This window comes from Salvelinus namaycush, chromosome 10 (genome assembly GCF_016432855.1).
Source record: "Salvelinus namaycush isolate Seneca chromosome 10, SaNama_1.0, whole genome shotgun sequence".
Taxonomy (NCBI): Eukaryota; Metazoa; Chordata; class Actinopteri; order Salmoniformes; family Salmonidae; genus Salvelinus; species Salvelinus namaycush.
Window position 1 is genome coordinate 12,934,605 of NC_052316.1, and position 21,892 is coordinate 12,956,496.

Consider the following 21,892-nt stretch of genomic DNA (forward strand, 5'->3'; position numbering starts at 1 on the left):
TGACACCGCCTTAACAAAAGCAATGAAAAGCCATGTATGCATTTGTCAGCTAAATGTGGGTTACTGCTGATCTGATTGAATCTTGGCCTAAGAGTACCACGAATCATAATACCCATAAAACCTAGTGGTCAAACAGGGAAATGGTTCCAATTGTTTTTTCCACCATTAATTTTTCCCATAGTGGATTTGAGAAACACTTAAAATTAGGGCTGTGTTTCATGCAGGCTTACCCTGGTGTGACATTTTGCTAACCATGTAAATCTCTCTAGGACAAGGTGACATCAATATAGTCGCCTGTATTTACCTCCCCAAAATGAAATGCTAATTAGCTGCTAATGTGGCTATTATAAAGAACTACAAATGCCTTGATCTGGACGAGACTGCCGAATTGAGGCAAAGATATTAATCTCTGGATTAACTATCTAATGTAGTAATGAATAAATAGGCTACATTTCTTTAAAAAAATTACAATTCTGTAAACTGTCCTGTGCAAGTTTTACATTGACAATACCTGCTTGCAGGGATTTGTAGTTTGCATGGGCAAAATTAATGTAGGTAAAATGATTGGAACCATTTCCCTGTTAGACCACTAGGTTTTATGGGTATTCTGCCACTGCCACTGTGGGGCTCTATTATGCCCGGGATTCAATGTGATTGCGCTTTGTCAGCAACATACACCTTTTAAAGGCGCATGTGTTCCTGCATTCAAGGAATCCGCATCACAGAGGTATAATAAGAACAGTCTGCGTTTATGGTAAATGCTGCATATGTCCGCTCAATCGCAAACTACCTGTAAATGGCACATTGTCGACAAAGCACGATTGGATTAAATCCCGGCCTAAATTTTTCATATAATTTTTTAAAAACTATAAAGTAGTCAAACATGTTTTTTGAAGACCACATTTATTGAAAAGACAATCAAAAGAAATTAGAAACAATCCTTAGTAAAGAAAAATAAAGATATAAATTACAAGCAATCTACATCTCTGCAACAAACAAAAAAACTTTTTTCCAGAGAAGAATCTTACTGAGGGTTGGGAGATTAGATTTTGTGGCAACAAACAATCTACACACAAACAAAGACATAGAAAATTGTAATAATATGTTTACCAACAGGCTTTGTTTTCCATTCGGTTAGGTATTAACTTTATTATAATTCTCTATACGTTACAAATACACACATTTCCCTGAGGAAACAATTCCACTGGAAGTTCTACAGACTCAGTGGCTGATATGTTCTAAATGCCTCAATGGTTTGTTTCAAACACTTAATAAAAAAAACAGGTGACTACAGATGTCAACAACCGGTATAATGTACCTTAAGAGCATAGAGTTTCAGCATACACTTCATTGCTATGATAGAGCCGTATCTGGGTAAAATATAATTTAGCAGAATAACAATTTGCAAGTTTTAGGGTTATCATTATGGATTCAAAGTTGAAGCATTAAGGTACATGGTTATGACAGTTGAGAGAATCATTCCCCTAGCAGCAAAACAATCCTCTCTAGAGAGGGGTTGTGATATCCACAGCAATGCACATTCTTCAGCCTGTACATTGTGATTTTACATACAGACTGTGTATAAAAACTCAAAGCATCATTTACATATTTTAGGTGCCAGGTGCTAGTGAAAACGAACATTCAACTAAAGATTGTCAGAATATTTCTGCCCAGAAACAATATTTGTCAAACTGAGGTGCCAATACAATGCCTTCAGAAAGTATTCACACCCGTTTACTTTTTACACATTTTTGTTGGAGTGGGATTTTTTTGTCAACGATCCACACACAATATTCTGTCAAAGTGGAAGAAAAATTATATATTTATGAAAAATAGAACACAAATATATCTTGATTAGATAAGTATTCAACAAATGTTAGAATCACCTTTGCCAGCAATTACAGCTGTGAGTGTTTTTGGGTAAGTCTAAGAGCTTTGCATACCTGGATTGTACAATATTTGCCTATTATGCCATTTCAAATTCTTCAAGCTCTGTCAAGTTGGTTGTTGATGATTGATAGACAGCCATTTAAGCCCTGCCATAGATTTTCAAGCAGATTTAAGTCAAAACTGTAACTAGTCCAATCAGGAACATTCAATGTTGTCTTGGTAAGCAACTGCAGTGTATATTTGGCTTTGTTTTTTAGGTTATTGTTGAAAGGTGAATTTGTCTCCCAGGAAAGCAAATCAGGTTTTCCTCTAGGATTTTGCCTGTGCTTAGCTCTAGTCCATTTATTTTGATCCTAAATAACTCCCTAGTCTTCACCAATGACAAGCATACCCTAACATGATGCAGCCACCACCATGCTTGAAAATATGAAGAGTGGTACTCAGTGATGTGTTGGATTTGCATCAAACAAAACACTTTGTATATTAGGTCAAAAAGTTCTTTACCAAGTGTTTTGCAGTATTGCTTCAGTGCCTTGTTGCAAACAGGATGGATGTTTTTGAATGTTTTTATTCTGTACAGGTTTCATTCTTTTCACTCTGTCAATTAAGTTAGTATTGTTGAGTAACTACAATGTTGTTGATCCATCCTCAGTTTTCTCCCATCACAGCCATTAAACTCTAACTGTTTTAAAAATCAGTATTGGTCTCATGGTGAAATCCCTGAGCGGTTTCCTTCCTCTCCGGCTACAGAGATAGGAAAAACACCCGCATCTTTGTAGTGACTGGGTGTATTTATACACCATCCAAAGTGTAATTAATAACTTCACCACCCTCAAAGGGATATTCAGTCTGCTTTTTGTTTTCTACCAATAGGTGCCCTTCTTTGCAAGGCATTGGAAAACCTCCCTGGTCTTTGCGGTTGAATCTGTGCTTGAAAATTACTTTTGAACTGAGGGACCTTCCAGATAATTGTTAACTACTAACTAAATAATGTTAACTACTATTATTGCATGCAACTTAAGCAAATGTTTACTCCTGTACTTATTTAGGCTTGCCATATCAAATGGGTTGAATAGATGACTCAAGACATTTCAGGATTTCATTTTTAATTAATTTGTCAAATAAATTCTAAAAACAACATTTGACATTATGGGGTATTGTGTGTAGATCCGTGACAAATCTCCATGCAATCCATTTTACACTGTAAATGTGGAAAAAGTAAAGGGGTGGGACTTTCTGAAGGCACTGGATATTATATGGAATCCCTTATTTCAATCATTAGATTCATAGTAACTGTTTTCAGAGTACTGAGAATAAATATTCCTCACAAGACTAGATATTGGTCGTAGGGCAAGGAGTTTTTCACCTCACCAAGCAACATTCCAGGCTTTAAAAATATAACTAGGGCCCAGTTTTTCATGGTTAGGTCAGAAATAACTTCTGGCCCTAGACAATCGCACCTCATCATTGGCTTAAATAATTATAGAAATGCCCAATAGAATCATGTCTAATTCAGAAAGATGAACACAGCATTGCTGTTCCGAAAAAAAAAAAAAAAGACAGACAACTGATCGTGACAAAACAGTACCACAAATAGAGAGTAGAAAGCAACACTACAGCCCTTAGATGAATGAAAAATACAGACTTCAGACTTCAAGCACATCTCTAAACAATATTTAAGCAAAATTTTAACACAAATACTGTAAATGTACACATAATATTCCAGTCTGATTTGTATTTCGGCTTTTTGGACCGATCTGGAAACAGATAATACTTGTTTACAACCATTTGAACATTGATTAAAATGTTCTTTACTCTTTGGGAAAGACAAAATATGGTTTGTTTTATATAATCATTCAACAAACTAACATTTGATTTTGAATTGAAGTAAATGCCACATTTTTTTTTTTTTTAAATAAATCGGAGTCTTCTACAGATGTTTAGGAAAGATCCCCTAAACAGAAGAAAATAACACCACCAATGTGAATAATTCTTCAGAAACATTGAGTAAAAATACTTACTAAAACTTACTAAAAGCAAAACTGTCATGGATTCAATCATAGAGTTGGTTTAGACACGTGAATTGGCACATAAGGATGTACTATTGCCCCTGGTCATATCGTCAATCAATGACCGATATTTCTGGAAAATGCTCTTTAGTGTGCATTGTATACGCCTTTATCACATTTTGTATTTATTATGGATCCCCATTAGCTGCTGCCAGCTACTCTTCCTGGGGTCCAGCAAAATTAAGGCAGTTTATACAATTCTAAAAACATTACAATACATTCAGACTGTGTGCCCTCAGGCCCCTACTCCACCACTACCACATATATACAGTACAAAAACCCATGTGTACGTGTGTATGTGCCTATGTTTGTGTTGCTTCATAGTCCCCGCTGTTCCATAAGGTGTTTTTTTAATCTGTTTTTGTTAATCTAATTTGACTGCATGCATGAGTTGCTTGACGTGGAATAGAGTTCCATGTAGTCATGGATCTATTTAGTACTGTGCACCTTCCATAGCCTGTTCTGGACTTGGGGACTGTGACGAGACCTCTTGTGTCATGTCTTGTGGGGTATGCATGGGTGTCCGAGCTGTGCGCCAGTAGTTCAAACAGACAGCTTGGTGCATTCAAATACAAGTATGCTCTCCTCCACTTTGAGCCAGGAGAGATTGACATGCATATTATTAATATTAGCTCTCTGTGTATATCCAAGGGCCAGCCGTGCTGCCCTGTTCTGAACCAATTGCAATTTTCCTAAGTCCTTTTTCTTAAGCCCGTAGCCATATTACCAACACACAGGAGATCATTAACATTACAATAGAGATCTGTAAGGGTTGATCAGGTAATCATGTATAACTAGGACATTGTAAGTAACAACCGTTTGTTATTCTTGAAATTTAAATGTGAATCTTAAAAAAGAAACAAAAGTGATTAATGCAGAAAAAAAACGAGATAAGTTAACACTGCCTTAACATGTCATTTGATTTGAACTAGCATTCTAGCGGTATCTCTCAGTACCGTGTTTCTGACAATTCTGAAACACATTTTGGATGAACACAAACTAGGATCTCTGACGATATGTGATCTGCTACTATGAGGAGAAAGACTGGCTTAGGTAGTACACAACTGACCGGCAGAAAATATGCCATCTACAATATGGTCAACACATGAGGGTGGACAGCAATGCACACAGTACATTTTATGTTATGAAATAATGTGAACCAATTTAGCTGTTGAGAATATATGAATCGCGACAGAGTGTGTGTGTGTGTGCGCGTGCATGTTTGTGTACTGTATCTTCGAGTATATGGACAACAATGGTGGCAGAGGTATAGGACTGGCTCATTGTAATGGTTAGAATGAAATGGTATCAAACACGTTCAGACTTTTCTCTCACATGTTTTAGACTGTTCTCTCTGCTACCTCACAGCAAGCAGTACCAGTGTGCACCAAGTCTGGAACCAACAGGACCCTGTACAGCTTCTACCCCTAAGCCATAAGACTGCTAAATATAGCTGAGCAATTAAGTTTATTTTTTGTTGCTTTAAGCAACTAATTGGCTAAATTTGGTTCAATTATTTGAATTCCATTCTGTTCAGATTTTTTCTGTATGCTCAATGCGCACATTGTACAGTTTCTCTCGAGATAAATCAGATCCAGCCTGAACTGTGCGATGTAGTTTCCAACAGGTCAGTATTCTACATAGTTACATAAAACATGGTAATTAACCACAATGACCATAATCCATTGCGCATCTACTTGTCCGGTCTATGTTTCTTTTACGCCTGCTACAGGAAGAGACAAGAATGCACGATCGTGAGGTGACAGAGCGGCTGTTGCTTCGCCAGGTATCTCAACCAGAAAATACATGATCAAAGTGATTGATCGTTCTTATTCAGCAGTCATACAAGTATTATTTACTTTGAAGAGCTACAAAATAGTGATTTTGTCAGACAGCAGCTCTATAGACATGAGATGACTTGTAATGAAATAAAGTCATCAAATAAAACAAATGTAATACACTGAAATATATTCTATATTAAAGTAATGTGAACAAATGGTTAATAAGTGATCAGCAGTAATGGGCAGCATTTAACCCAAATAATCGCAACCTAAAACCGTGATTATTTTTTAATAATCCAATCAACCCCCAAAAAACCACTAATCGCTTAGCACTACTGCTAAACAAGACTGGTAAATAGATAAGGAAATGGCTACCCGGACTACCGGCATTGACTCTTTTTTTGCACTAACTCTTGCACGGACTCTATGCACACACACTGGACTCTGCCTACACACTCACTTACACCCCCAACACACACACACACACATGCATACTGATGCCACACACACTTCACACTCACCACATACACTGCTGCGGCTGTCCATTATCTATCCTGTTGCCTAGTCACTTTATACCTACTTGATGTGTATATCGACCTCAATTACCTTGTACTCCTGCACGTCGACTCGGTACCGGTACTTCCTGAATATAGCCATGTTTTTTATTTTATTTTATTTTTTTACTTGTTATTGTTATTTATTTCTTGTTACTATTTCTATTGTAATTTTTTTATCTTTAACTCTGCATTGTTGGAAAAGGACCCAGAATTTCACTCAGTCTACACCGGTTGTTTACGAAGCATGTGACAAATGAAATTAGATTGTATTTGATTTGAGCCCGTCATCCTAGATCTCCACCCAGCAGCTTCCTCTGATGGACAATGAGTATTAGCCCTTTGATTTCACTTTTGACTGTGCAGTTTTTTATACATGCATGCTATTATGGCTATAGCGCAGTGTGTATCGGTAGTACAGTATGTGTTGCCAGTTGCACGGCTGTATGGAGAGAGCATACAGCTAGCTAATGGATTTCACAATGCCATTATCATACCTTGATTCTTCTTCCATGGGAAGAAATGCAATACAGGATTTTTTTTTTTTTTCAAAGACAGTTTTTATGCGGAGTAATGCTAGCCCATGTGTGGCCAGTTTGACACGATTTTGCAAGTCTATTCACCTATGGATGGTTTCTACATGCGGGGGGGGGGGGGGGGGGGGGGGGGCAGATTGCTGCTACACATGATTCCAAGCCGTTTGCATGCTGCCTCTTGTGCGCACATACTGTTTCATAATACAAAAAGGTTCTGGTTCAGCAATAATAGGATTACAGTACTGTTGGGTAAGCAGTAGTGTTCCAACCACCATGTAACAATAGCTATATGGAGCTGGGTTCATGCACATCCATGCTTCGAGTCTCCTGTATGGTGATAACCACCTTAGTGGAGATGTCTGGTGGCTGCTTACAAACAAAAGCAAATGGGAGAAGATCTTGAGCTCCTGGAGGAATCACGGCAGCAGCAACTACAACTGTAGAAATAAGAACTAAGATTGGAGTGTGTTCGGTTGCTGCATATTTCAGCACGGGGGTCTGACTCTGCCACAGGACCCAGCCTGTCGACACCAAGGACTATTGGACTGCAGGTAGAGCGGGTGAGGAGAAGTGGGGTGGATATAGAGTAGACCAGTGGTTCTCAACTGGTTTTGCCCCGGACACAAATTAAACCAGGTTGGCTCAGTCGCGATTTGATACACTATATATATACACAAAAGTATGTGGACACCCCTTCAGATTAGTGGATTCAGCTATTTCAGCCACACCCGTTGCTGACAGGTGTATAAAATCGAGCACACAGCCATGCAATCTCCATAGACAAACATTGGCAGTAGATTGGCCTTACTGAAGAGCTCAGTGACCTTCAACATGGTCCTGTCACAGGATGCCACCTTTCCAACAAGTCAGTTCGTCAAATGTATGCCCTGCTAGAGCTGCCCCGGTCAACTGTAAGGGCTGTTATTTTGAAGTGGAAACGTCTAGGCTCACCCGCGAAGTGGTAGGCCACACAAGCTCACAGAACGGGACCGCCGAGTGCAGAAGTGCGTAAAAATCGTCTGTCCTCAGTTGCAACACTCACTACAGAGTTCCAAATTGCCATTGGAAGCAACGTCAAAATAAGAACTGTTCGTCGGGATCTTAATGAAATGGGTTTCCATGGCCGAGCAGCATCACTCAAGCCTAAGATTGCCAAGTTTCGGCTAAAGTGGTGTAAAGCTCGCCGCCAATGGACTCTGAAGCAGTGGAAACGCGTTTTCTGGAGTGATTAATCACGCTTCACCATTTGGCAGTCCGACGGACAAATCTGGGTTTGGCGGATTCCAGGAGAATGCTACCTGCCCCAATGCATAGTGCCAACTGTAAAGATTGGTGGAAGAGGAATAATGGTCTGGGACTGTTTTTCATGGTTCGTGCTAGGCCCCTTAGTTCCAGTGAAGGGAAATCTTAACGTTACAGCATACAATGACATTCTAGACGATTCTGTGCTTCCAACTTTGTGGCAACAGTTTGGGGAAGGTCCTTCACTGTTATAGCATGACAATGCCCCTGTGCACAAATCAAGGTCCATACAGAAATAGTTTGTCGAGATTGGTGTGGAAGAACTTGACTGGCCTGCATAGAGCCCTGACCTCAACCCCATTGAGCACCTTTGTGATCCAGACTCAAATCGCCTAACATCAGTGCCTGACCTCACTAATGCTCGTGTATGAATGGAAGCAAATCCTCGCAGCAATGTTCCAACATCTAGTGGAAAGCCTTCCCAGAAGAGTGGAGGCTGTTATAGCAGCAAAGGGGGCACCAACTCAATATTAATGCCCATGATTTTGGAATGAGATGTTTCACAAGCAGGTGTCCACATACCTTTGGTCATAGTGTATTTGCATTGCAAAGAAAATTTGCAAAAATGCAATCTGGAAAAATGTATGTTAATAAACTCACTGGTTTGAGACCACAAAATCAACCAACATAGCGCTGCTAATTAGCTCTAGATTGAAAATACAGTGATTGAAGAAAAATAGGTCAGATTAAATTATTTAATCACTCTAACTGGTTTAAGGTCAGACTGAGTAAATAAATAAAATATCCAGACACCTGCAACCCAAATTTGGGTTGCGACCCACCAGTTGAGAATCGCTAGAGTAAACTATCCTTGGGATGTATTTGTGTAGTAGACAAACCTTTGTAGACCAGGGGGTGGTGGCAGGTTGAGGGGTTTGGTTGGTGGTGCTTATGTAGACTAGCCAGGGTCTGAACACTGTGATGGATCTGAGCAGCAAAGAGCATGGAGAGACCAGATACCTGGAGGATCCACACTCCCATTTGTCCATCCCACAAACCATTTTTACCATCACCCCATCTTTCATAGTCTTTCGCCTCGTCCTTTTCATAGACAACAGTTTATTTTTTGTCCTTTTGGTCGTGTATGTATATCTGCTTTAGCAAGATCGGGGGCGGGGGGGTGCTAGGAGTCGGCCATGATCTGGTAGGAGGAGCAGTTTTCTGGGGTGTTGCCGGGCGGCGGGGGATTGGCTTCGGTGGTGGTGGTGGGTTTGGGGGGCCAGTCGGGGTCCACACTCAGCTCCTGGGCCAGATGCATGTAGAGTGCCTTGGGTACCTTCCTCTGCCGGCAGCACAGCCACGACAGACACTTGGGTCCCCAGAGGTCTATGCCACCCTGGAAACCGCACAACGACAACAAGAGGAGGGAAAGGGCAAAGAAAACTTAATTAATATTTTTTTCCTCTGTGGATAGGTTTCCTCATTCATTGTCTTCCCAATTGTCTTTTGTATTTTTGTGCCTTTAGAAGGTAGAATGATCTCACATGCTTATGTCACCACATGCACTATATAACCTAAAGGTAGTGATGGTATTCAGATTGGTTCACTATTGCAGCATGCATACACATTGTTTTATTATGGTTTTTAACTGTCGTGAAAAATTCTATAATTTCAACAGAATTAGTTCTTAGGTAATTCAAATTCAAGTCAAGCATGGCTGGCAATACGTTTGGGGGATTGTCCTTTTTCTGCCGAGAATTACCTCAAAACAAGCAGACATGCAGTGCAACAGAAGATAATTAGGAGAATTTGTAACACCATGGGAGGGATCAAGAGTGACACCATGGGAGGGATCAAGAGTGACACCATGGGTGGGAGACATACCCTTCTCAGCTAGCCTGCAGTGGATACATAACTGTACCTGATCGAGACCATGCGGTTTCCACTCACACTGTTAGGAGCTAACAGGGGACGCTTTGAGGCGCATGCAGCGGGAGGAGCTTACTGGAGCCAATACTGTACTACTGCTGGGGGTATTAAATACAGGAAGGAATCGTGCTCCCAGAGGAGAGTAATAACACAGACAACCCACCAGGGGGCGAAAGAGGGTCAGAGAACAATAAGGTCCACACATGCAAGGTTTGGGTAGGTTATATAATAAGAGTGCTGGGTGATAGAGAAAGAGAAAGGAGAGAAAGAAGAAAGGGGGGGATGGGGGTCACCAGGGGAGATTAAAAGCGACGGTGGAAGAGGAGTGTCAGATTTCCCAACCTGTGTTGTCGGGGTGGCAGGGGTGGTGCCATAGCTGCCCTGCTTGTCTCGGCTGAACACAAGCTTCCATAAGACGACGTCAAGGACGAGGGTCTATGGAATAATAGGCGCAGTGGGCAGGAAAAAAATTACAAAGAGCAGAGTGGCTACTTGATCACACAGCTTTTCTCAAGCAGATTTTGTCCATCCTCATTTGTTTTTTGTATATTCAAACTACTGAAAGGGCATGTGAGGTGATTTCAGCGCTGTGCGTTAGTCGTGAGTAGAGGCAAAAGGGGTTATTCTCAACATAAATGAAGACAATAAAATACAATGAGAAAGAGGGTGTCATCATCTACAACAGGATGGTGCTTTTTAAAAGTGGATTTTGTTGTGACAGGGATCTGTTCCTGGTGATTATCCATTGAGCGTCATTGGTTGGTGTGTGGGAGGTTGGCAGCCTTGGCGAGACCGCCATCTTGTGTCACTGCTAAGCTGTGTGTGGGCTTGGGAGGCTCAAGAGCGGGGAGAGAGAACTGCTCTACTGCGCAGGGCAAGCCAGGGGCATTTTCTAATAGTAAATCACCAGTGAGCCATCTCTATCATTGGGCCACACAGCTCTAGGTCATCATTTTCTGCCACTTGTCTACGCTTGGAGATTGAGAAAGAGCAGAGCCTGGGTGTGTAACCAACCACCCATTAGATTTAATGCGCTGAGTGGTTTACAGCGTGGCCGTCACTGTGGTGATGGCAGGTTGTATTTAAAGAAAGGGAGGAATTGTGTGCGTGTCCCCGCTCAAGTTACAAGAGGGCTTTTTCAGTTGGTTATGTCAATGAAAGACGAGGCAGTTTCTGGCTTTTTCATACTGAAAAGATAGTCAAATGGTACATCACAGCTCAGCCCTCCACTTCATCCTTTAACACTTTCCGACAGTAGGTCAGAGTCAACGCACAATCGAACACCACGTGACAACCGAACACCACGTGACAACCTATGCATCTTAATGAAAACACTGATGACGACAACACTGACGACAAAACAAAAACTGTACATGCGAAAAATACCTACGTAACATGGTGTAAAGAGAGCCCAGAATACTGCAAAATGGACAGTTTAATGTGTGTGTGTGTGTCTTACCTCCGCCAAGACAGACACGGCTGCATTGACTACGATGATGAAGAACAGAGTGATTCTCCATTCAAACGGAACACACACAATCTAGACGGGAGGGAGAGGAACAGATTCACAAGAGCACATTTAAACAAGAAAAGTGAAGCAACGCCATGTTAATTCACAAAGTCATTACTGTAGGACCCAATTCAACCGAAGCTTGAGGCTAATATCTGTATGACGCTCGTCTCTCCTGGTTGATGTCCACTCACCTCTAGGAATTCATCGATAGCAGACACAGGGTAGAACATGATGAAGAACAGAAATATGTACAAGCCAATACATGACAGCACAAAGGGCCCTGCAGAGAAAGAGACGGACAGAACAACTCATCAAACATAGGTCAGTTACACAGAATTTTTCTTTTTGCATTTCCAACCAATCTCAAACCCTAACTTGATTTTGGAACCAACACTTTTATACTGTTATCCGATTTTCAGGCGAATACGTGGGAACGTTGGTGTTAGTAGTGGTCCTCACAGTTTTTGTAGCTGGGCTGTCTGAAGGGCTTCCCCTTGGAGAAGACGATGGCCACGATGAGGTACTGGAAGGAGGAGACATAGAACAGGGAGGTGTTCTCGTAGTTCTTGATGTTGTGGTCGTCCTCAGAGGAGTTGTGCTTCGGGGAGAAGTTGACATGGGGGGACGAGTTGCAGGCACTGGGAGAGGAGAGAACAGAGATGCACACAGTCATATGTAGATCGGGAAGCAGTTTTACAAGTCAAAAGTTGACTGGCGACGTCCCTACTGTTTGCATTAATGGTATACAATAAGACATTCACGGTATATGGCTTATTGGTTTGTTTTGAGTCTGGTAGTGTTGTCTCATTGGTCCATTGTTACAGGTTATTGGTGTGTTTGCACTGGAACAGTTTTGGTGTGAATTGGTGATTTTACATTCTTACTGCTGTCCCCCCAATGGTGTGTTTTGAATAGGTCCAGTAGTTAGCTTGGGGGTTGAACTTGGACTCACTCTAACTCTGGCGTCCAGATGTCGTACCAGGCCTGGTGTCGGACCCAGAGGAAAGCGATGGTCTGGAAGCCCAGACAGATGAGGATCTGAGTAAGCACGGAGAACAGCAGAGGGCCTGAGATCAGACCTGAGGGGGGACGCCTCGACACCAGCTCCTTCCATGCTGGGTTCAGAGACACTGGACAGAGAAGGTGGGAGAGACAATGACAAAGACACAGGGAAAGTAAGGAACCGGAAGGTAGGATGGGTACAGAGAGTGAAGTACAAACCCAGCAAAGCTGCATTCCGCATTCCGCTTCGCTCCACAGGTAGTATTACCATTTCATTTTCATTACAGTACAACGGTTTGATTTGTTTGATCTTAGCTAGCTACATAGCCGTCTTTGTATCAAAGATAATTGTGTAGTTATTGAGGTTCGCTAGCCAGCTATTTTCGTCCTAACGTAACGTAACGTAGTCAACACTGCTAGCTAGCCAGCTAGCCACCGAATAGCAGCACTGTAGAAACGATTGCATTACAACGGAACGACTTGATTAGTGTAGTGTTAGCTAGCTACACAGTTGTCTTTGCTATCTTTGATTTGTTTGATCTTAGCTAGCTACTTAGCTAGCTACATAGCCGTCTTTGTATCAAAGATAATTGTGTAGTTATTGATGTTCGCTAGCCAGCTATTTGTCCTAACGTAACGTAACGTAGTCAACACTGCTAGCTAGCCAGCTAGCCACCGAATAGCAGCACTGTAGAAACGATTACATTACAACGGAACGACTTGATTAGTGTAGTGTTAGCTAGCTACATAGTTGTCTTTGCTATCTTTGTATCTAAGATAATTGTGTAGTTTTGAGTAATTATCGGTTAGCTAGCCAGCTATTTTCGTCCGCCGCGCTGCCGTTCTCCTACCTAGTCAACACTGCTAGCTAACACTGCTAGCTAGCCAACTTCTACCGAATAGCAGCACTGTAGAAACTTACATTACAACGGAACGACTTGATTAGCGTAGTGTTAGCTAGCTACATAGTTGTCTTTGCTGTCCTTGTATCCAAGATAATTGTGTAGTTTAGAGAATTTTTTTTTATTTTTATTTTTTATTTTTTAGTAGCCTCTTCTGTAGCCTGTCAACTATGTGTCTGTCTATCCCTCTTCTCTCCTCTCTGCACAGACCATACAAACGCTTCACACCGCGTGGCCGCCGCTACTCTAACCTGGTGGTCCCAGCGCGCACGACCCACGTGGAGTTCCAGGTCTCCGGCAGCCTCTGGAACTGCCGATCTGCGGCCAACAAGGCAGAGTTCATCTCAGCCTATGCGTCCCTCCAGTCCCTCGACTTCTTGGCACTGACGGAAACATGGATTACCACTGATAACACTGCTACTCCTACTGCTCTCTCCTCATCTGCCCACGTGTTCTCGCACACCCCGAGAGCTTCTGGTCAGCGGGGTGGTGGCACTGGGATCCTCATCTCTCCCAAGTGGACATTCTCTCTTTCTCCCCTGACCCATCTGTCTATCGCCTCCTTTGAATTCCATGCTGTCACAGTTACCAGCCCTTCCTTTTTTTTTTTCTTTTTTTCTTAAAATTTTATCCCATTTTCTCCCCAATGTTCGTGGTATCCAATCGCTAGTAATTACTATCTTGTCTCATCGCTACAACTCCCGTACGGGCTCGGGAGAGACGAAGGTTGAAAGCCATGCGTCCTCCGAAGCACAACCCAACCAAGCCGCACTGCTTCTTAACACAGCGCGCCTCCAACCCGGAAGCCAGCCGCACCAATGTGTCGGAGGAAACACCGTGTACCTGGCCCCCTTGGTTAGCGCGCACTGCGCCCGGCCCGCCACAGGAGTCGCTGGAGCGCGATGAGACAAGGATATCCCTACCGGCCAAACCCTCCCTAACCCGGACGACGCTATGCCAATTGTGCGTCGCCCCACGGACCTCCCGGTCGCGGCCGGCTGCGACAGAGCCTGGGCGCGAACCCAGAGACTCTGGTGGCGCAGTTAGCACTGCGATGCAGTGCCCTAGACCACTGCGCCACCCGGGAGGCCTAGTTACCAGCCCTTTCAAGCTTAACATCCTTATCATTTATCGCCCTCCAGGTTCCCTTGGAGAGTTCATCGATGAGCTTGACGCCCTGATAAGTTCCTTTCCTGAGGATGGCTCACCTCTCACAGTTCTGGGTGACTTTAACCTCCCCACGTCTACCTTTGACTCATTCCTCTCTGCCTCCTTCTTTCCACTCCTCTCCTCTTTTGACCTCACCCTCTCACCTTCCCCCCCTACTCACAAGGCAGGCAATACGCTTGACCTCATCTTTACTAGATGCTGTTCTTCCACTAATCTCACTGCAACTCCCCTCCAAGTCTCCGACCACTACCTTGTATCCTTTTCCCTCTCGCTCTCATCCAACACTTCCCACACTGCCCCTACTCGGATGGTATCGCGCCGTCCCAACCTTCGCTCTCTCTCCCCCGCTACTCTCTCCTCTTCCATCCTATCATCTCTTCCCTCTGCTCAAACCTTCTCCAACCTATCTCCTGATTCTGCCTCCTCAACCCTCCTCTCCTCCCTTTCTGCATCCTTTGACTCTCTATGTCCCCTATCCTCCAGGCCGGCTCGGTCCTCCCCTCCTGCTCCGTGGCTCGACGACTCACTGCGAGCTCACAGAACAGGGCTCCGGGCAGCCGAGCGGAAATGGAGGAAAACTCGCCTCCCTGCGGACCTGGCATCCTTTCACTCCCTCCTCTCTACATTCTCCTCTTCTGTCTCTGCTGCTAAAGCCACTTTCTACCACTCTAAATTCCAAGCATCTGCCTCTAACCCTAGGAAGCTCTTTGCCACCTTCTCCTCCTCCCCCTCCTCCCCCCTCCTCCCTCTCTGCAGATGACTTCGTCAACCATTTTGAAAAAAAGGTCGACGACATCCGATCCTCGTTTGCTAAGTCAAACGACACCGCTGGTTCTGCTCACACTGCCCTACCCTGTGCTTTGACCTCTTTCTCCCCTCTCTCTCCAGATGAAATCTCGCGTCTTGTGACGGCCGGCCGCCCAACAACCTGCCCGCTTGACCCTATCCCCTCCTCTCTTCTCCAGACCATTTCCGGAGACCTTCTCCCTTACCTCACCTCGCTCATCAACTCATCCTTGACCGCTGGCTACGTCCCTTCCGTCTTCAAGAGAGCGAGAGTTGCACCCCTTATGAAAAAACCTACACTCGATCCCTCCGATGTCAACAACTACAGACCAGTATCCCTTCTTTCTTTTCTCTCCAAAACTCTTGAACGTGCCGTCCTTGGCCAGCTCTCCTGCTATCTCTCTCAGAATGACCTTCTTGATCCAAATCAGTCAGGTTTCAAGACTAGTCATTCAACTGAGACTGCTCTTCTCTGTGTCACGGAGGCGCTCCGCACTGCTAAAGCTAACTCTCTCTCCTCTGCTCTCATCCTTCTAGACCTATCGGCTGCCTTTGATACTGTGAACCATCAGATCCTCCTCTCCACCCTCTCCGAGCTGGGCATCTCCGGCGCGGCCCACGCTTGGATTGCGTCCTACCTGACAGGTCGCTCCTACCAGGTGGCGTGGCGAGAATCTGTCTCCGCACCACGTGCTCTCACCACTGGTGTCCCCCAGGGCTCTGTTCTAGGCCCTCTCCTATTCTCGCTATACACCAAGTCACTTGGCTCTGTCATATCCTCACATGGTCTCTCCTATCATTGCTATGCAGACGACACACAATTAATCTTCTCCTTTCCCCCCTCTGATAACCAGGTGGCGAATCGCATCTCTGCATGTCTGGCAGACATATCAGTGTGGATGACGGATCACCACCTCAAGCTGAACCTCGGCAAGACGGAGCTGCTCTTCCTCCCGGGGAAGGACTGCCCGTTCCATGATCTCGCCATCACGGTTGACAACTCCATTGTGTCCTCCTCCCAGAGTGCTAAGAACCTTGGCGTGATCCTGGACAACACCCTGTCGTTCTCAACTCACATCAAGGCGGTGACCCGTTCCTGTAGGTTCATGCTCTACAACATTCGCAGAGTACGACCCTGCCTCACACAGGAAGCGGCGCAGGTCCTAATCCAGGCACTTGTCATCTCCCGTCTGGATTACTGCAACTCGCTGTTGGCTGGGCTCCCTGCCTGTGCTATTAAACCCCTACAACTCATCCAGAACGCCGCAGCCCGTCTGGTGTTCAACCTTCCCAAGTTCTCTCACGTCACCCCGCTCCTCCGCTCTCTCCACTGGCTTCCAGTTGAAGCTCGCATCCGCTACAAGACCATGGTGCTTGCCTACGGAGCTGTGAGGGGAACGGCACCTCCGTACCGTCAGGCTCTGATCAGGCCCTACACCCAAACAAGGGCACTGCGTTCATCCACCTCTGGCCTGCTCGCCTCCCTACCTCTGAGGAAGTACAGTTCCCGCTCAGCCCAGTCAAAACTGTTCGCTGCTCTGGCACCCCAATGGTGGAACAAACTCCCTCACGACGCCAGGTCAGCGGAGTCAATCACCACCTTCCGGAGACACCTGAAACCCCACCTCTTTAAGGAATACCTAGGATAGGATAAAGTAATCCTTCTAACCCCCCCCCCCCCTTAAAAGAGTTAGATGCACTATTGTAAAGTGGTTGTTCCACTGGATATCATAAGGTGAATGCACCAATTTGTAAGTCGCTCTGGATAAGAGCGTCTGCTAAATGACTTAAATGTAAATGTAGTAGATCAAACATTTAATTTAAAAGGACAAGTTCACTTTTTTCTACCAAATCTCAATTTTCTAAAATTTCACCTGGTTTAAAGAAACTTACCAACAACATCTAAAGAACTGCATCACTCTACTGAGAGCTTTGCCATTTCTAAAATAAAGTATTTGGGTGTTTTTGGAGACTTTGTTCATATTTATCCATGACTCCCATACTGCAGAATGAGCAAGTCTTTTGCTGGTGGGGTAAGTTTCTAAAAAACAAATTAAATCGCAATAAAAGTGTCTGGACACTTGTGGACAAGTGTCAAACTAGCTAGTGTTGATCTACTTACTGGTGAAGACGATGAGGAGGATAATTGCGATGTCGATAAAGAGGAACTGGAAGTCTCCCAGGTTACTGAGGATCTGACATGGTTACAGAGAGATAAGGTCAGAGGTACAGAGGTACTGTATACACCAGAGACTAGTAATATCCTGACAGGAGTGCAGAGACTAAGGGAGGGGTACTGTACTCACAGAGTAGAGCAGGGTGACACTGATGTACTGGATGATGCTGTAGAGTGCCATGAACTTGAACACACAGAAGGAGGTGATGAGAGCCGCTCGCCCTTCTCTGTGGATAGACAGTTTTTGTGTGGTTTTTTTAGGAACAAATTGAGCGAGTCAGCATGCAAGTGCTTTTATAAGGCTCACTGATTAGTCTCTAAGCTTGGCAGTAGGCTGGTGTTCGTTTGTTAGCCATGTTGAGCTGATGGGTAGTGTTTTGGTGCTTGAGGCCCAGAGCAGGCCTACCTGATGAGGCTGGGGACACAGGAGATGTTGGGGGTCCTGGAGGTGAAGGGAGAGGCTACAGAGGCCTCCAGCTCAGAGAGAGAGATCCCACCATGAGCCTTCTTCAAAGCCTAGAGAGCGAGGTTGGAGGGGAGCAAGTTGAAACAATAACATAGTGTCTTTACTTCTATCTGCATGATCATTTGACAACAAAAAATGCTTTCAAAAGAGGTCTGTACTTACACCACAATCATTTGCGCCATCTCCACACATGCCCACAAAATAGCTGCACATGGGGAAAGATAATTTACTGTTTAACTGTAATTTACAAAATGTGTAACGAATGCAATTTAAACAGATCTATGAAGAGGGTGAGTGTGTACTGTGCTATTTGTGCCCATGGGTCAACAGCGTCTCTACTCACTCCACACTCTGCAGTGCTTCGATGAGCTGGGTCTTCTGGTCGGGGGCCATTCGGGCAAACACTGTGCCACGCAGCACCAACTACACCAGATAGGCCGACAACAATGCATTAGACATAACCAAATCACAACAGCAATAGCTATGTGTTTATTGGGGAATGGACCCCATTACCTTCTGCAGCACATCCTGAAAGTGCTCAGTGATGACAGCGAAGGACTTGCCACTCATGGCGAAGTGGTACTGGTCCTGAGACTTGGGCTCATCAGTGTGACACACATCCTCTAGACTGATCTCTACTTCCTGTTGGGACAGGAAGGGGCAGGGGCCAAGCAGGTACAGGTGAGCAAGGGAAGGTTGACATCTTGCAGATAATTGATATCACATGGCTTATGTAGAGTTGTAAAAGCTAGCGACTGACAACTTCAGTTTCCATCAATGTTAATTTTGGCACTCTGACAAAAATATCATTAAGACTTTTAATTTTTTACTTTTAATTTTTTTATTTTATCGTGTAGTTATTGTCAAAATGACGAAAACAGTGGGCCATTTTAGTCAACTAAATGCCCTTTAATTTTAGTCACGTCACATTTGTATTGCCTCATTAACCTATAGTAAACATACGTCACTGACTTCTATGTGCACAAACATACATAGCGTTGTCCTACCAACATATTTGTCTGCGTAACATCCTATTCTCTTCCCAGCAGCAGAAATATGACAAACATATATAAGAATTATCTGGCCATGTAAATTCTTAACTCGGCCTACATAGATAGTGTACATTACATACAGAAAAAATAGACACACACACACGTGGAGAGAGCACGAGAGAAGCATAATCACCAGATGGTGCCACAAAGCAGGAAGGGTTGCACATCCGTCACTCGGTCGCGTCATTGGCATTGTGGTCAACGTTCCACAGATGCCACAGCCACATTGGTGTCCAAAAGTAGAATGGGAGCTAATGACTGTTTCGCCCAGTGATTTAGTTGAGTCATAAAAACCTAGAGTCCGAATCAGTGCTCGAGTACTGGTCCAAGTGTTCAAGTCTGAGTCCCCATTAACTCAAAATAAAAGTTATTTACCCAGTCAGATACAGTGTAGTGGCAAGAGGAATTTAGTCAATAAATTGTTTGCTATGACTGAACAAGTTGTCACCTAAGTAAATAGTTAACGGTCCGGTCCGCAAGTAACCAAGTTTTAGAACGAGCCACTTTATGAATGATAGAAAGAAAAACACGTAGTGCCGGTATTATGGGTCATATCTTTTGAACCGTCAGGTCTAGAATCAAGCTGTTTCTCTGAGGAAGTGGGAGACTTGGCTACAGAACCTGGCTATGAAACGCAGCGGGGAAAGTGGGAGGGTTGAGCGAGACTACAAATGCAAAGACAGCCTACTTCTCTATACTAAAGGGAGAGAAAAACATAGCTAGACTTGTTTTTCTATTAAACTCAATGCAGCTACTGTTTGTCATTTCGTAAAGCAGCTTGTGTTTCTTAACCAGGCAAAGGATAGCCAACAAGAAAGCTGGTGGTGACTGGTTATCTACGGGAAGCAAGAGAGAGTCGCTAATGTGATGTGTATAATCAGAGACGGAGTCTGTCTGCCTCATCTCTTGCTCCCCCGCAGCTCACCTGATGTAGGCCGAGTTTGGTGCATCCTTCCCACTGCTGAACAGAACTGTGCTGCACATCTGTGCTGCTAATAAAGCTCTCAATCTCACCAAAAACTTTTGTCCAGTCCACTTAGTAGTCAGATTTTAGTCACAGAGGTAATTTATTCGTGTCTCGTTTTAGTCTACTGAAATGAAAAAGCTATTTAGTTAGTTAAAGTCTCGTCAATTGCCACTGAAAAATATTTGTGTCACTATTTTTGTTGACGAAATTACCACTGGTTTCCATATAAACGGATGTGGAGACCTTATAGGGATTTGGAAATGAAGCCCTTTATCTACTTCCTCAGAGTCAGATGAACTAGTGATACCATTTTTATGTCTCAACGTCCAGTACGAAGGAAGTCGGAGCAAGTTTTGTGAGCCAATGCTAACTAGCTTTAGCGCAACAACGAAGTCCACAAGGACAGCTAGCATGCTAGCTGTTCCCATAGACTTCCAGTAATTGCACTAACGCTAGTTAGCAACTTCCTTCAAACTGAACAACACATACAAATGGTATCCACAAGTTCATCTGACTGAGGAAGTAGATAAAGGGCTTCATTGCCAAAATCCCAAACTATCCCTTTAAGGTATGCCAGTAAATATACATATTCCTGATAGCATCTAGACACAATCTGACAATGACTGGCTGCCATTGTCTAGAACCCAGAACACACCCATTCATTCATCCATTCCTGCTGCGTGTGATCACTGGGCTATTTCTGAGTTCTGATGTAACCATGCATGGCTCTCATTGAAACTGAGGGGGATCAGAGCAACTAGCTTAATCATGACTCATGCTGGCCCACAGAGGGCACTCACATGTGTGGTGTTTCTGTTTTCCATCTCACTCACCCAGCATCTAGTGTGTGTGTGTCTGACAGAGCTGTAATTAGCCACACCCACCACCAGGGGTCCATCTCTCACCTCCAGGCGTGGGGCTTTGCCCACATGTTTGCTGGGTTTGTCTGCGTAGCGCCAGTTGATCTTGGCCGACTGACCATCTTTGGAGGGCAGCGCGTCGGCGATGATGACCCGGTCCTGAGGGGGGATCATGCCACAGTCCCTGGCCACTGAGATGGCTGTCAACATGTTGTCACCTGGAGGAAAGATGTTAAATGTTGCCCTTAGGCACAGACCTACTCATAACCATTATGGAAGTGGGTGGACACAAAACAGATCTCAGATCATTGCCCAAGAGGCGACTGCCTCCTATTCCCTGAGGTACAAGGGGGTATTGTCCTGGCGCTATGCTCTTTGTGAAACTCTAAACCTGGGTAGGGGTTGGGATGGGGCAGCCTGGGCATACTGGCTCTGGACCAGTGGTCCGCATGACAGGCCACGGGTTAGTGAGAGGGGTTGGCGTGCGGTGAAACCATATAATTGTGTGATTACATTTACAGTGCTGAAAGCGAAAGAGGGAGAAAAGGAGAGAGAGAGAGACACCGGACTGGACTTTGGCTCTTTCTGCCCGTTAAGCTGCACGGCCCAGAACTTTTTTAGTCTGGATTCCAGGAATACCTCCGTAAAGCGTTGAGAACCACAAGAAAAACCCAACGATCATCACAGCCAACATCACATTCTATCTGTGTGAGGTATGGCTACAGTATGAATGGGTACTGGTGGTTGTCATTAGAGAGTGACAATCACTCATGTCTGATAGCGATCCTGTGTGGCTCGGTTGGCAGAGCATGGCGCTTGTAACACCAGTATTGTGGCCACCCATATGTAGAATGTATGCATGCATGATTATATGTCGCTTTGGGGAAAAAAAGCTTCTGCTAAATGGCATATACCTTGAGGTCACTCATCACTGATTCAAGACCATTGGCATCCAAGTCTACTGAATGGCTTTCACAAACCCAATGAAACTAGTTCA

The 21,892-nt window shown here is 44.2% G+C and overlaps 1 protein-coding gene across 1 annotated transcript in view; it reads right to left on the reverse strand.

Moving 5' to 3' along the window:
• Positions 1-8,813: 8,813 nt before the first annotated feature.
• LOC120054701 (probable cation-transporting ATPase 13A3) overlaps positions 8,814-21,892 on the reverse strand; it is a 67,561-nt gene continuing 54,482 nt past the window's right edge. Inside the window, exons 20-32 of the mRNA XM_039002246.1 lie at positions 20,941-21,113; positions 18,530-18,658; positions 18,360-18,439; positions 18,179-18,221; positions 17,957-18,066; positions 17,681-17,777; positions 17,497-17,569; positions 12,467-12,644; positions 11,974-12,152; positions 11,706-11,794; positions 11,461-11,541; positions 10,344-10,436; positions 8,814-9,468 (exon numbers count right to left, since the gene is read on the reverse strand). Of these exons, the coding sequence (XP_038858174.1) occupies positions 9,256-9,468; positions 10,344-10,436; positions 11,461-11,541; positions 11,706-11,794; positions 11,974-12,152; positions 12,467-12,644; positions 17,497-17,569; positions 17,681-17,777; positions 17,957-18,066; positions 18,179-18,221; positions 18,360-18,439; positions 18,530-18,658; positions 20,941-21,113 (1,538 nt within the window). The 3' untranslated portion in view covers positions 8,814-9,255. The remainder of the gene's footprint in view (positions 9,469-10,343; positions 10,437-11,460; positions 11,542-11,705; positions 11,795-11,973; positions 12,153-12,466; positions 12,645-17,496; positions 17,570-17,680; positions 17,778-17,956; positions 18,067-18,178; positions 18,222-18,359; positions 18,440-18,529; positions 18,659-20,940; positions 21,114-21,892) is intronic.